The sequence below is a fragment of the Podarcis raffonei genome, chromosome 8 (assembly GCF_027172205.1).
Source record: "Podarcis raffonei isolate rPodRaf1 chromosome 8, rPodRaf1.pri, whole genome shotgun sequence".
Classification (NCBI taxonomy): domain Eukaryota; kingdom Metazoa; phylum Chordata; class Lepidosauria; order Squamata; family Lacertidae; genus Podarcis; species Podarcis raffonei.
In genome coordinates, this window is record NC_070609.1 from 5,810,477 (window position 1) to 5,827,051 (window position 16,575).

General features: G+C 47.7%; 1 protein-coding gene across 5 annotated transcripts in view; it reads right to left on the reverse strand.

Moving 5' to 3' along the window:
- The window catches only part of MEIS3 (Meis homeobox 3), an 87,967-nt gene that overhangs the window by 19,093 nt on the left and 52,299 nt on the right, over positions 1 to 16,575 (reverse strand). For all 5 annotated transcript variants that reach the window (XM_053397764.1, XM_053397761.1, XM_053397765.1 and 2 more), the window contains one exon: positions 6,326 to 6,471. In XM_053397764.1, the coding sequence (XP_053253739.1) occupies positions 6,326 to 6,471 (146 nt within the window). The remainder of the gene's footprint in view (positions 1 to 6,325; positions 6,472 to 16,575) is intronic.

The following is a 16,575-nucleotide window of genomic DNA, read 5'->3' on the forward strand; positions in this document are numbered from 1 at the left end:
CAAATTCCACTGTCGAACAGCTCTTACTGTCAGGAAGTTCTTCCTAATGTTTAGGTGGAATCTTCTTTCTTGTAGTTTGGATCCATTGCTCCGTGTCCGCTTCTCTGGAGCAGCAGAAAACAACCTTTCTCCCTCCTCTATGTGACATCCTTTTATATATTTGAACATGGCTATCATATCACCCCTTAACCTCCTCTTCTCCAGGCTAAACATGCCCAGCTCCCTTAGCCGTTCCTCATAAGGCATCGTTTCCAGGCCTTTGACCATTTTGGTTGCCCTCCTCTGGACACGTTCCAGTTTGTCAGTGTCCTTCTTGAACTGTGGTGCCCAGAACTGGACACAGTACTCCAGGTGAGGTCTGACCAGAGCAGAATACAGTGGCACTATTACTTCCCTTGATCTAGATGCTATACTCCTATTGATGCAGCCCAGAATTGCATTGGCTTTTTTAGCTGCCGCATCACACTGTTGGCTCATGTCAAGTTTGTGGTCAACCAAGACTCCTAGATCCTTTTCAAATATACTGTTCTCAAGCCAGGTGTCTGTCACCCATCTTGTATTTGTGCCTCTCTTTTTTTTTGCCCAAGTGCAATACTTTACATTTCTCCCTGTTAAAATTCATCTTGTTTGTTTTGGCCCAGTTCTCTAATCTGTCAAGGTCGTTTTGAAGTGTGATCCTGTCCTCTGGGGTGTTAGCCACCCCTCCCAGTTTGGTGTCATCTGCAAATTTGATCAGGATGCCCTTGAGTCCATCATCCAAGTCGTTGATAAAGATGTTGAATAAGACCGGGCCCAAGACAGAACCCTGTGGCACCCCACTAGTCACTCTTCTCCAGGATGAAGAGGAACCATTGATGAGCACCCTTTGGGTTCGGTCAGTCAGCCAGTTACAAATCCACTGAGTGGTAGCATAGTCAAGACCGCATTTTACCAGCTTCTTTACAAGAATATCATGGGGCACCTTGTCAAATGCCTTGCTGAAATCAAGGTAGGCTACATCCACTGCGTTCCCTTCATCTACCAGGCTTGTAATTCTGTCAAAAAACGAGATCAGGTTAGTCTGACATGACTTATTTTTCAGAAATCCATGCTGACTATTGGTGATCACAGCATTCCTTTCTAGGTGCTCACAGACTGTTTGCTTAATGATCTGCTCCAGAATCTTCCCTGGTATTGATGTCAGACTGACTGGGCGGTAATTATTTGGGTCCTCTCTTTTCCCCTTTTTGAAAATAGGGACAACATTTGCCCTCCTCCAGTCTGCCGGGACTTCGCCTGTTCTCCAGGAATTCTCAAAGATGACTGCCAGTGGTTCTGAAATCACATCTGCCAGTTCTTTTAATACTCTTGGATGCAGTTCATCTGGCCCTGGAGACTTGAATACATCTAGACTAGCCAAGTATTCTTGTACTATCTCCTTAGTTATTCTGGGCTGTGTTTCCTCTGCTGAATCATTTGCTCCAAATTCTTCAGGTCGGGCATTGTTTTCTTTATCGGAGAAGACTGAGGCAAAGAAGGCATTGAGGAGTTCAGCCCTTTCTGTGTCCCCTGTGTGGTGTAGTGGTTAAGAGTGGTAGTCTCGTAACCTGGGGAACCGGGTTCGTGTCTCCGCTCCTCCACATGCAGCTGCTGGGTGACCTTGGGCCAGTCACACTTCTGTGAAGTCTCTCAGCCCCACTCACCTCACAGAGTGTTTGTTGTGGGGGAGGAAGGGAAAGGAGATTGTTAGCCGCTTTGAGACTCCTGAAGGGGAGTGAAAGGCGGGATATCAAATCCAAACTCTTCTTCTTCTTCTTCTTTGTTCTTCCTTTTGCTACGAACATACCCATAAAAGCCTTTTTTGTTGCTTTTAACCTCTCTAGCAAGCCTGAGTTCATTCTGTGCTTTAGCTTTTCTGACTTTGTGTCTACACGTGCTGGCTATTTGTTTGAATTCCTCTTTGGTGGTTTCCCCCCTTTTCCATTTTTTGTACACATCCTTTTTTAATCTTAACTCAGTTAAAAGTTCTTTAGATAGCCACCCTGGCTTCTTTAGGCACCTTCCATGTTTCCGTCTCATTGGTATTGCCTGAAGTTGTGCTTTTACTATCTCCCTCTTAACAAACTCCCAGCCATCATGAACTCCCTTTCCTTTTAGTATTACTGTCCATGGGATCTCACCAAGCACTTCCCTAAGTTTTATGAAGTCGGCTTTCTTAAAGTCGAGAAATTGAGTCCTAGTATGCTTGGCTGCTCCTTTCCGCTGTATAGTAAACTTCAGAAGAGCATGATCACTCGCGCCTAATGATCCTTCCACTTCTACCCCACTAACCAGGTCATCAACATTGGTTAGGACCAGATCTAAAATGGCTGTTCCTCTTGTTGCTTCTCCCACTTTCTGGACAATGAAGTTGTCTGCAAGGCCAGTGAGGAATCTGTTTGACCTTATGCTCTTGGCTGAGTTTGACATCCAACAAATATCCGGGTAATTGAAGTCCCCCATTACTACTATCTCCCTTCCTTTTGCATGCTTGGCCATCTGTTCCAGGAAGGCATCATCTATGTCCTCCGTTTGGCTTGGGGATCTATAGTAAACTCCCACAGTGAGGTCACTGTTATTCTTCTCTCCCTTAATTTTGACCCAAATGCTCTCACTTTGGCTTTGAGGTTCTAAATCTTGGATCTCTTCACAGGTATACACATCCCTGACATATAACGCCACTCCTCCTCCTGTCTTGTCTGGTCTGTTTCTCTGAAATAGATTGTATCCCTCCATTATTACATTCCAATCGTGGGACTTATCCCACCAGGTTTCAGTGATTCCTATTATGTCATATTTAGTTTGCTGTACCAAGAGCTCAAGCTCATCTTGTTTATTTCCCATGCTTTGCGCATTAGTGTACAGACATTGAAGTCCATTAATCATTCCCCCGTGTCTCTTATTTAAGGATTTTTTCCTCCCACCACTAGGTCTGCGTGCTGTTTGCTCCATTCGGTCTATGACATTTGGATGATCATCTTCATCAATTGATAGACTCCTACCTTCAGGAGCACTGTCTCCCTCCCCCACATTAGTCAGTTTAAAGCCCTCCTGATGAGGTTTCTGAGATTTTTTGCAAAAACATTCCTCCCAACCGTTGTGAGGTGCAGCCCATCGCTTGCCAGAAGTCCATCTTCAAGAAACTGCATTCCGTGATCTAAGAATCCAAACCGTTCCTGTTTACACCATTTGCGAAGCCAGTTGTTCACTTCCACTATTTTTCCCTCTCTCCCTGGGCCACGTCGTTCAACTGGGAGGACAGATGAGATGACAATTTGTGCATTTAATTGCTTCAATTTCCTGCCCAGAGCCTCGTAATCTCTTTTGATCTTCTGGAGGCTATTGCTTGCAGTGTCACTGGTTCCCACATGAACCAAGAGGAAGGGGTATTTGTCAGTGGGTTTTATGATTCCTTGCAGTCGTTCAGTTACATCTTGGATCTTAGCCCCGGGGAGACAGCACACTTCCCGAGACATCTTGTCAGGCCCACAGATCACTGCTTCTGTTCCCCTCAGTAGGGAATCCCCTATCACCACTACACGCCTCCTCTTAGGTCTGGTCGGGGTTCTTCCGTGAGCTGTCCGTTCCAAGGTCGCCTGCACATTCCCTGAGGACTGACTTTGCTGCTCGTCTTCATATACCTGATCGACTGTAATGAGGGAGAGATCCTCAAATGGAGTCTGCTCTTCGTCTTCCATGCTAGGGGAAAGGACCTTAAAGCGATTGCGTATTTCTAAACAATCAGAGCGAACCCTGGGCCTCCTACTTCTTTGAGTCACGTTTCTCCATATATCTGGCTCCTGTGTTGGTGAACTAGCCTCCTCAGGGGAGTCCCCTGTCTCCTCCTTGGTGGAGACGGTGTGCTCTGTTGCTTCCAAGAAGAGCTCCAGCTCTCTAATTCTTTGGAGCGTAGCTACACGTTCCTCCAGTTGCTGGACTTTGTCTTTTAAGAGGGCAATCAACATGCAATTGCTGCAGGTAAAGCTGCCTGCAACCTTTGGCAAGATGGCAAACATTGCGCAGGAACCACAGGCGACTGCAGCTGTTCCCTCACCCTCCATCTTGAGAAGGTGTCGTTGGGGGTGACTACAGCGGTCCTCCATCATAAAAAGTGTGAAGACAGGACAAATAAATCCCCCCAAATAAACCTATATCTCCCCCAACAAAACGTTTGAGACTAGCTCCCCTAAATCTAAAAGATGGATCAAACTGCCCTGCAACTTGCCCTGGTGGGGGTCTTCTGGACACAAATTTCAAACAAATTTGAAACCAGTGTCAAACTGTCATGGCCTCCAGTGGTGGTTCGACAATTGCCTTCCCACTCTACCAATATACCTTGAAGGAGCATCTCCACCCCCATCGTTCTGCCCGGACACTGAAGTCCAGCTCCAAGGGCCTTTTGGCAGTTCCCTCATTGCAAGAAGCAAAGCTACAGGGAACCAGGAAGAGGGCCTTCTCAGTGGTGGCGCCCGCCCTGTGGAACACCCTCCCATCAGATGTCAAGGAAATAAACAAGTATCTGATTTTTAGAAGACATCTGAAGGCAGCCCTGTTTAGGGAAGTTTTTAATGTTTGTTGCTTTATTGTGTTTTTAATATTCTGTTGGGAGCTGCCCAGAGTGGCTGAGGAAACCCAGCCAGATGGGTGGGGTATGTATGTATATATGTATAAAATTATTATTATTATTATTATTATTATTATTATTATTATTATTATTATTACATACCAGGCTACCCTACTTGCAAACTGCCCTGTGGATAGCATCCTGGTGATATTGATCCTGATGATATACAATATTGTTTGTACCTTGAACACTGAATATTTTGGTGTGTGTGCGTGTTTAAATGTAGTTGAATCTCACTTGTGTAAGCCAACTTGGAAGGGTGTGTATCCTGAGGGGCAGGATATGAATAACTGCAATAAATAAATAAATGCTCTTGTGATAAAACCATTTAAAATACAAGCTCAACCCAGCTCTGGGAGGTGGGGGAGAAACAGCTAACCGCTGGGGAGACAGAGGTAGCAAGAACAACCACACAGCCTCTGCTTCTCCTCCGCTCCAAAGCCTTACATTAAGATCACCTGGGTCTTTGCTGCTGCTCACCAAAACGGCAAAGGGGTCAGGGAGAGAGGGTCCTCTCTGAAGAGGGTGTTGCGAAAAACAGAAGTCTTGTGCTAGGACCTTTCTGTTAAACGCTCCTTGCTACTTCACAAAACAAGTGTCCGTGATCCCTTGAGCCAATGGAAGGGCCTGAAACTGGGTTAATTTGGGAGAGGGGAAACTGTGGCCTTCCACATACTTGTTGGACTACGACTCCCATCATTTGTGACTGTTGGCCATGCTGGCTGATGGGAGTTGGAGTCCATTTGGAGGGTGACGGGTTTCCCAGTCCTAGTTCTAGAGACAGAATACAGTGGTACCTCGGGTTAAGTACTTAATTCGTTCCGGAGGTCCGTTCTTAACCTGAAACTGCTCTTAACCTGAAGCACCACTTTAGCTAATGGGGCCTCCCGCCGCCGGAGCACAATTTCTGTTCTCATCCTGAAGCAAAGTTCTTAACCCAAGGTAATATTTCTGGGTTAGCGGAGTCTGTAACCTGAAGCGTATGTAACCTGAAGCGTATGTAACCCGAGGTACCACTGTACAGGTGGTGGGAAGTCAAAATTTATGTCTGTATGTTTAGTTTGTATGTTTGTTTTCTTTTTTTTGTAATCTAAGTTGAGAGGTGTATGTATCTATGTATAATAAGTTTGTTTAGTGTTCTGGTTTTTGTTTGTAAGTACAGTGGTACCTCGGGTTACATACGCTTCAGGTTGCATATGCTTCAGGTTACAGACTCCGCTAACACAGAAATAGTGCTTCAGGTTAAGAACTTTGCTTCAGGATGAGAACAGAAATTCTGCTCCGGCGGCACAGCGGCAGCAGGAGGCCCCATTAGCTAAAGTGGTGCTTAACCAGAGGTACCACTGTATGCTGTTTTCGCATATCTGACCGGTTCCGTACTCCAGGAAGCTTCAGGAAACTCCCATCAACCCTTGTTCAAATTGTCCGGCCCCCCATTCCCAATTCTTCCCTGCGTAGCTGAGAATGGGACACAGGAACCCTTGAACCCCTGGGGTTCAAGTCCTAGCATTTCCAGGTAAAACTGGGAATGCCCCCCCTTGCACAAAATGCTGGAGAGACTCGGCCAGTAGGGGCACTGCTGAGCCAAATGGACTAATGGTTTTATTCCATATAAGGCAGTTCTCTATGATCCTGGCGCCTTGCCTTCCCTTCCCTTCCCCCCACAGAGATCCAGGTTCTTACCGACAAGTGTTGGAATAGCCACGCACGCATAATGTTTGTTGCCACTTTGGGGAAGATCCCTCTTTTCTTGTTCCGTTTTTTGTCTCGGTCTAAGTCGTCGTCATCTCCCGTGCTGGGGGAGGCCACACTGTTGTCTAGACAGTCCCCTGCGAGGAAAAAAGAAGCAGAAATGGAGAGAGAAAACCCTTTGAGAAAGAGGCCCGCAATGTTTGTACCTGGTGTGGGACTAAATCTGCTGTGGCTTGGTTAGAAAGAGGTTTTGCAGTCATACCATATGTGGCCACTAGAGGGAGACATGGTATCAAGCGTCAAATGTTAGAGGCCCCCTAGAGGCTGATGGTGGAATTTCACCCTTGGGAGGACTGTTGTAAACTGAAATCTGTGATGAAATCAGGGTCTTTAAGAATAGTGAGCCTCTAGATAGTTTTCCCTTCTCCCCCTACTCACTTTGACCCGCTCACACGCATAGCTGGCTGAACATTACAGACCCAGCTGCTGCATCGCAGCTGTAAGAGCAGGAAGGAGGTTATGCATATGAATTGCTTTGATGGATCCATATGGTTTAGAATACTGCTACACACAGCAACCAGACAGACACGATCGGGCATTCATGAACAGAATATAAAGGTAATATATGTCCTATATTTGTCCCTGCATCTGGCATGGAGGTTCTTTTTAAATATCTTGGCGTACAGTCCTTGATTTCTAAACCAGAAGCTAAAAGCAAACTGTGCCGGAAACACATCTGAACTAGCCCTGTGGGGACTGAGTGTGTTATTTAGGGGCATTCATAGCCGTTGTAAATCGATCATTTATCCTCTGTGAATTTGTCTAATCCCCTTTTGAAGCCATCCACATTGGTGGCCACCCCGGCTCTTGTGGGAGTGAGTTCCATAGTTTAACTGTGCGAAGGGCTACTCTCTTTTGTTTCCTGGTTAGCAGGTGTTCCTCGGATCTGGCCACCATACATGACCGGCTAAGCCTGTCCATTAGGTAGGCATTAGCGGTCATGGTGGAGGGACACGGGTGGCACTGTGGGTTAAACCACAGAGCCTAGGACTTGCCAATCAGAAGGTCGGCGGTTCGAATCCCCGCAACGGCATGAGCTCCCATTGCTCGGTCCCTGCTCCTGCCAACCTAGCAGTTTGAAAGCACGTCAAAGTGCAAATAGATAAATAGGTATCGCTCTGGCGGGAAGGTAAACGGTGTTTCTGTGCCCTGCTCTGGTTCGCCAGAAGCGGCTTAGTCATGCTGGCCACATGACCCGGAAGCTGTACGCCGGCTCCCTCGGCCAGTAAAGCGAGATGAGCACCGCAACCCCAGAGTCGGCCACGACTGGACCTAATGGTCAGGGGTCCCTTTACCCTTTACCTAGCAGTCATGGTAGAGAACGTGTCTTGCATGCAAAAAGTGGCTGGTTCAAGCTGTAGCCTCTCTAGATGTCAGCACTGGTCTGGTGAGCCCTCATCAGTCAGAGCAAACAGCAGCGAGTTAAGAGGGAGAAAGCAGACAGACCATCCGTCAATTTAAGATGGGCTGCCTCTGTCCTTGAGGCAGAGCTGGCTGTCACAGGGTGATCAGTCAGGGCCCGTAACACGTCCACTGGATCAACACAAAAGCAGAGAGAAATGACGCACACGATCAAGGGTCTTGAAGCCTAGCCTTATGAGGAACGGTTGAAGGAGCTGGGTATATTTAGTCTCAAAAAGAGGAGGAGATATGATGGCCATCTTCCAATAGCTAAAGGCTATCACATGGATGTATGGAAGTGAGAGCTGGACCATGAAGAAGGCTGATCGCTGAAGAATGGATGCTTTTGAATTATGGTGCTGGAGGAGACTCTTACCGATCCATTCTGAAGGAAATGAGCCCTGAGTGCTCACTGGAAGGACAGATCCTGAAGCTGAGGCTCCAAGACTTTGGCCACCTCATGAGAAGGGAAGACTCCCTGGAAAAGACCCTGATGTTGGGAAAGATGGAGGGCACAAGGAGAAGGGGACGGCGGAGGATGAGATGGTTTGACAGTATTCTCGAAGCTGACCAAACTGCGGGAGGACGTGGAAGGCAGGAGTGCCTGGCGTGCTCTGGTTCATGGGGTCACGAAGAGTCAGACACGACTAAACAACTAAACAACAACAAATCACACGGAAGATTCCAACTAAACACCAGGAAGTACTTTCTGACAGTAGGAGCTATTGGACAGTGGGACGGACTCTCTTGGCAGGCTGTGGACCCTTCTTCCTTGGAGGTTTTTAAGCAGAGGTTGGATGGCCATCTGTCACGGATGCTTTAGCCAAGATTCCTGCATTGCAGGGGGCTGGACTGAATGACCCCCAGGGTCCCTTTCAACTCTACAACTCTACAATTCTGTACTTGGCCACAGACATCTCCTCTGGCCACAGACATCTCCTCTGCTTGGAAGTAGACAAGACAGGGAAGGGAACCTAAGGCTCTTCCAGACATGGTTGGACTCCCAACCGCTCTAGCCAGCTTGGCTAGTGGTTAACGATACTGGGAGCCTGTGGTCCAGCAATACCTGGGAGGCCAAAGGTTAGCCATCACATTCCACAGGGAGGCACCAGGTGCTCTGATAATGACCCACTCCAGGTATCAGATAATTAAACAGCCTCAGAGGTGGTAAAGGGACGCGGGTGGCACTGTGGGTTAAACCACAGAGCCTAGGGCTTGCCGATCAGAAGGTCAGTGGTTCGAATCCCCGCGACAGTGTAAGCTCCCGTTGCTCGGTCCCTGCTCCTGCCAACCTAGCAGTTCGAAAGCATGTCAAAGTGCAAGTAGATAAATAGGTACCACTCCAGCAGGAAGGTAAACGGCGTTTCCGTGCACTGCTCTGGTTCGCCAGAAGTGGCTTAGTCATGCTGGCCACATGACCCGGAAGCTGTACGCCGGCTCCCTTGGCCAATAAAGGGAGATGAGCACCGCAACCCCAGAGTCGTCCGCGAATGGACCTAATGGCTAGGGGTCCCTTTACCTTTACAGAGGTGGTGAACCTGTGGCACTTTGCCGATGCCGTTGTATCTCTCATCACCCCTGACGATTAGCCATGTTGGCTGTTGCTGCTGGGAGACGGAGTCCAGCAATGCCACTCTTGCAGTGCTGGGATGGGATATTTGAGTTGGTTACTGTGGTGGTTGGATTCCCCACCCCTGACTATTTCGTTTTATTCTATACTTTTTATGCTGTAACCCTGCTCTGGGATTTATCTTAGTGGAAAGAAAATTATGATGAATCGCCCGAAATCAACAGCAAACATCTTGGGGGAGGCACCTTTATTTGGGGCCGTGTGTGTGTGTGTGTGTGTGCCTGGTGTATTTCTTTCTTATAAACTGTGTGCGTTTCTCAGTACATCTGTTTGTTTGTTTGTTTGATTAATTCATAGAATTCATATCCCGTTGGACTGAAAAGCCCCAAAACTCTCAAAGCAGTTTAAAAGAATTAATCAATGAAATTATCAATAAAAAACCAACATTTTAAAGCCTTTAAACAACAACAGCAACAAGCTAAAAACCAGATGAAAACACATGCCAACATCCTACATATTTGCTTTAGAATGTATGCTGTAATGTATGATATAACTTATGTTTATGTTTTTAAATAGGCTTGGAGACCTTTCTGTATAACATATACAGTAATAGCTCAGGTTAAGAACTTAATTCGTTCTGGAGGTCCGTTCTTTTATATATATATATATATATAATAAGTTTTTATTAAATTTTCTTTTACAAATTGATCAACACAACCAGGTTCTCAAATTTCCAGCTTTTTGTACTTCCACCAGCTCCTCCACCAATCATCCATATTTTCTATTTGTTACGCATTTTCGATATCTTATATTGCCAATTAATATTATCCTTTCATCTCTATTTCTTTTTACAATACACCTTTAACAATCACAAAGCCTCTTTAAAACCAACTAACGTTGTCTGTTCATCACGTATGCTTTTCAGATAATCCGTAAACTTTCCCCAGTCCTCGATGAACTTGTGATCCTTTTGGTACAGTGGTGCCTCGCAAGACGAAATTAATTCGTTCCGCGAGTTTTTTCTTCTTGCGAGTTTTTTGTCTTGCGAAGCACGGTTTCCCATAGGAATGCATTGAAAATCAATTAATGCGTTCCTATGGAGACCGCTTGCCAGGCTGGTGGTGCGGAGAAGGGCTTTTCTCCCCACCGCAAGCATTCAGGACAGGTACGGGAACAGAGGGGAAGGCGCGCAGCGCTTCTCCTCTGTTCCCGGGGCTTGCAGTGGGAGGAGGGTTTTTCTTCCCCACCGCCAACATTCAGAACAGCATTCTGAATGTAGGCGGTGGGAAGGAAAACCCTCCTCCCACCGCAAGTCTTCAGGACAGCCATCCGAAGGCTGGCGGCGGGAGGAGGTCTCTCCGCCCCACCGCCAGCCTTCGGAGGAGCCTTCTGAAGCCTGGCGGTGGGGCGGAGAGACCTCCTCCCGCGGCCAGCCTTCGGAGCAGCCTTCCGAAGGCTGGCGGCGGGAGGAGGTCTCTCCGCCCCACCGCCAGCCTTCGGAGCAGCCATCCGAAGCCTGGCGGCGGGAGGAGGTCTCTCCGCCCCACCGCCAGCCTTCGGAGCAGCCTTCCGAAGCCTGGCGGCGGGAGGAGGTCTCTCCGCCCCACCGCCAGCCTTCGGAGCAGCCATCCGAAGCCTGGCGGCGGGAGGAGGTCTCTCCGCCCCACCGCCAGCCTTCGGAGCAGCCATCCGAAGCCTGGCGGCGGGAGGAGGTCTCTCTGCCCCACCGCCAGCCTTTGGAGGAGGTCCGAGGACAGTGGGGAAGACGCGCTGCGCTTCCCCGCTGTCCCGGAGATTTCCCTATGGGCTTTCGTCTTGCAAAGGAAGCCCATAGGGAAATTCGTTTTGCGAAGCGCCTCCAAAACGGAAAACCCTTTCGTCTAGCGGGTTTTCCGTCTTGCGAGGCGTTCGTCTTGCGGGGCACCACTGTATCTAATTTTCCCAGTCATTTTGTCGAGTTCTGCGTAGTCCATAAGTTTCATTCTCCACTCTCCAAGTGTCGGTAGTTCCTCTTGTTTCCATTTTTGGGCCATTAATATTCTTGCCGCTGTTACTGCATATTGAAAGAGTTTATAGTCCCTTCTGTTAATCTCTCTTCATATTATTCCGTTCTTAACCTGAAACTGTTAATGGACTACGCAGAACTTGAGGTACCACTTTAGCTAATGGGGCCACTGCCACCGCCATGCGATATCTATTCTCATCCTGAAGCAAAGTTCTTAACCCGAGGTACTATTTCTGGGTTAGCAGAGTCTGTAACCTGAAGCGTCTGTAACCCAAGGTACCACTGTACAGTCATGTTACGTTTGCTTCATGTTACGTTCTTTCAGGATACGTTCCGCAGGGACCTGGAAGTACCAGAAAGGGTTACTTCCGGATTTCGCCACTCGCGCATGAGCAGGTGCGCAAAATGACATCACGCACATGCGCAGAAGCGACAAATCGCAACCCACGCATGCGCAGACGCCCCTTTGCGGGTGTGCTCTTTTCATGTTGTGAACAGGCCTCCGGAATGAATCCCGTTCGCCACCAGAGGTACCACTGTAACAAGTTTTAATATCATGAGGAGGTAGAGGACTTGGAAGTCCCACATATTTTAAATCTCACCTCACTGAGTGGGCTTAGGCAAGGCACTCTCAGTCCCTCTCTCTGAGGGATGGCGGATTACTAAGGAAGAACATGCTGTGCTGCGTTTATTTGAAATACGTCCCATAATTCAGGGGCAGACTTTGAGCTCTGAAATTTCAGTGGCGCTAAAATTCGGTGCCCCCTGCCTCTCACACTCCGTTCTACGGTATTGTTTCGGCGCTCCCTGAAGGGCGGTACCCCGTCACACTTCCCTAAAACCACCTCTGCATAACCATGAAAGGTCCTGAAGATGAGGCAGTGTGGTTCAGTGGTTGGAGTGTTGGTTTAGGACCAGGAAGAACCAGGCAGAGGGCCCTGCTCAGCCCTGAGGCTCACTGAGTGACCGTAGGCTAGTGGTTCTCAAAGAGTGCGGTGCGCCGCACTGGTGTGGCAGGAGAGGAGAGCAAGTATGGCAGGAAGGTTCAAGGACCATCAAAGAAACACTTAAACATTTCAGTGTGGTATAGAGGAAAAAAATTATTTGCAGAATATGGATAGATGTGTTTTCAAAATGAGATCAAGAGAATCAAGGACAATCTTAGCTGCAAAGTCACAACCTTGGAGACACGCTGGAGAAACTCACTTATAATTATATTTTGGCAATGATTTGTGTTATTATGTAGCTGCGTTTATACTTTTTGGGTGCCCCGTGATCATATTATAAAGCAGTTGTGTTCTATGTTATAAATCAAGCATGACTAGGAGCCGCTCCCTTTCGTTTTCCAATGTATTTCTCATCCATAAGAAATTCTGTGTGGGGCGAGCCTTCCTTCTTCTTCTGAAAACATTGGCCCAGATAAAGAAGTTTGATAAGCCACTGCCTTAGGCCCATTAGTCACGTTCTCAGCCTAGCCTACCTTACGGGGTTGCTGTCGTCGGGATTTTTAAAAAAGGAAGGACAACACCTTGAGCTCTTTGGGGCGGAAGGCGAGATTTAAAAGCTAATAAAATAAGCTTTCTTATCCCACACAGAAGCAGAATTAACAAGGAAAAACCCCATTGACTTCTGGCCGTTTTGAGTCAACCTCCTTTCCTAGCGGGGCTCTCAGAAAATTGAAGATAGAACTTCAATGTCAATGCCCAAGGAATGGGGAGGGGGGGCCTGCAGTGTGGAACCCCCTGCTATCACACGCTCCCCGCCTCCCTTTGCACACAAGCCTCGCCTAACAAACATAAAATCCCGTCTCCTTTCCCCCCACACACCCACCCAATCCTAGCCCAATGGAACAGCTGTCATGCTTTTATATCCTCCGGCTAAAAGGCAGCTTAAAAGCCCTGCCTGGAGGGGGACGTAAATTATGCATCAGAGAAAGCACTGCTGTCGGGGGCTTCCAGCAGACATCACCCGTGTCCCCACTTGATCACCAGCCCCACCCTGCTTTCCTCGCCTCTCCCGCTCTCCCCCCCCCCAAAAAATGCAAAAAGTAAAACCCATTGCCCTCTGTTTCCAGAACTCTGCTTGCGGAGGGGTGTGCAAGGACAGTTCTTTGCAAAAACTGCAGCAGCTCTTTGCAAAAGAACAAAACCAGAAGGGCGAGGTGCAGATGCAGTCGGGCTTTTCCAGGCAAGCCCCAAAGCCAAAATTCCAAAATAAAAAGGCTGCAGCAACGTCACTGCAGTGAGATTTGCACAACGGCAGCAGAGCCTCACCAAAAGAAATTTGGGAGCAGTGAGCACTGTCACCATTTTATTTTTATTTATTTTTATTTTTTGCAGATCACAGGATTTGGGACTTTGATAAGGTCAGGCAGTACCCTTCTACACCTTTCTTGTCTGCTTACCACATTATAGGTGGATTTATGGTTTATGATTAGACTAGGGAGAGCAGGGGTTGGGGAAACAGTGTGCTTCAACGAGGCTCTCACTTCTGTGTTCTGCCACAGAACAGCCAGTGCACACTCTTCCTAAATGAAGAAACACAATATCTGAACCTAGAAAAAAAAAAGCTTTTGTATTCCGGGTGCTTATTTGATTAATTGTCTGTCTTTTATCTAATTAAGTTGAAATAAATGTGCACATTACCAAAAATAGATCCCATTTTGAAATGATTTGCAATTTAATAAACGAAAGCTGCTGCTCCTTGTTTCAGGAAAGAGAAGGCTTTGATTTTTCTACTTTCCCATTCCCTGTTGTTGGTCACATACAGGAACTAATCTCAAAACATAAACAAGCAGGTGTCTTAACGTCCTAACCCAGAATTAAAATGCGCCTTTGACTCTTTTGCTTAGCCAGCACTAATCAAATTACAAAAAGATTTTGTTGACTAACCTATTAGTGAAAGGTTGCAGTCCTAAGATAAAAACGTAGCTCTCTCATGTGTCCTTGCTGCAGTATCCCCCCATTTCACAGATAGGGAAAACTGAGGCTTAGAAATGGCAGCTTTTCAGTGGAACTGGATGTGGAAAGAGGTAGGACTTTAGCCTAGGCCGTCCCAGATCATCCAGAGTTTCCTTATCCAAAGTACCTTTAGCACCACAGGGGCCCAGCCTAACCTAGTTGTGTAAACACATTGCTATAATTATTATTTATAATAGGATAAAGGAGCCTGATCTCAGAGGAAAATCCCTCTAATTTCTCCCCTCATCCCTATTTTACATACCCCCAACATTTCTCTGATGAAAATAGGGACGTCCCATTCCATAATGATAATTTTACTATTTATACCCCACACATCTGATTGGGTTGCCCCAGCCATTCTGGGCAGCTTTCAACAGACATTAAAACATTTAAAAAATAATTAAAAATAACATAAAAAAACCCTTTCCTGTACAGGATAACTCCATACCCTCCAACATTTCTCCAGTGGAAATAGGGAAATCCAAAGGAAAAGCAGGACATTCCGGGATTGATTCAGAACCCACGATGGCTTCTCTAAATCAGGGGCGTCCCTGGAAAATAGGGACACTTGTAGGGTCTGAATTTATTCCCCTACTCTAAGAGTTGGCACCTGGAAGCCACCAGGCCATGGGGAGGCAAACTAAGGCCCGGGGGCCAGATCCGGCCCAATCGCCTTCTCAATCCGGCCCGCGGACTGTCCAGGAATCAGCATGTTTTTACATGAGTAGAATGTGTCCTTTTATTTAAAATGCATCTCTGGGTTATTTGTGGGGCATAGGAATTCGTTCACTCCCCCCCCCAAAAAAATATAGTCCGGCCCCCCACTGTCTGAGAGACAGTGGACCGGCCCCCTTCTGAAAACATTTGCTGACCCCTGTGCTAGGCCCAAACCAACCCCACTGAGAGATGCTACCTGATCTCACATCTGTCCCCAACCTGGATGCAAGAGTCTGGTGTGGAGAAGGGAGTAGGAGGTAAAACCCAGGTCCCAGGGCCAGCCCAATACACCCGAGAGGAACCCCAAAGTGGTGCCCCCGTCCCTGCCAAGGAAGAAGGGGGCAGGGAAGCTCCGCATAGGAACAAGGTGCGTGGGGAGAAGAAAGATTGACACCAGAATCTGCTGCTCCAGTGGACTTGCCGCCCGAGGCAGTTGCCTCACCTTGCCTCATGGGTGGGGCGGCCCAGACTGGCCCACTAACTCTCACTCTCTTCCTCACAGCAGCCCTTCAGAAAAGTTAGTTTATCTGTCAAGGTGCCAATCGCTTGCAAATCAGCGGAGTGCAGAAATTGTCTAGACCAGATATTGAGGCGCTTCCGGTCTAGTCAATTTCACTCCCGCACTCTTCCTTTTCATCGTATATACATTGGCACAAGCGCATACATGGATGCGCGGGTCGTATTTGCACACACAATGCAATCAAGGCTGCAACGCTAGTACACACCTGGGGGTAAGTCCCATGGAATCCAGAGGAACACACCTCTGAGTTGCAAAACGGTTCCTAAATTTAGGTAAAGGTAAAGGGACCCCTGACCATTAGGTCCAGTCGTGGTCGACTCTGGGGTTGCGGCGCTCATCTCGCTTTACTGGCTGAGGGAGCCAGCGTACAGCTTCCGGGTCATGTGGCCAGCATGACTAAGCCGCTTCTGGCGAACCAGAGAAACACCGTTTACCTTCCCACCGGAGCGGTACCTATTTATCTACTTGCACTTTGACGTGCTTTCTAACTGCAAGGTTGGCAGGAGCAGGGACCGAGCAACGGGAGCTCACCCTGTCGCGGGGATTCGAACCACCGACCTTCTGATCGGCAAGCCCTAGGCTCTCTGGTTTAACCCACAGCACCACCAGCGTCCCTTTCCTAAATTTACCAAGCCCTTTATTCAGTACTCAGTAGCACAGTGTGCTTCAAATGTGCTTCAGAGGTGTACACAGTAAAGAGTTGGGTTAATGCACAGGAACTTTTAAGTGCTAAGTGCCCTGAGAGAGAAGCAGAGAAGAGAAGAGAAGCTCACCTAGGGTGAGAGACTGGGAAAGGGAAGGAAAGCCCTCAGGTGAGAGCTGGGAGACTCTGTTGTTTTCTATAGGTAGTCAGGATCAAGAGCTACCTTTGACAAAAGATTCTGCATCTGTGGGCTGTCTTTGTAGTTTAGATACCCTGCTGCTTATTTTCTCGTCTATTTATGCTGTTGCTTTTATGAGAATTTGTGTTTCATTACGCATTCCTTGGGATGCGGGTGGCGCTGTGGG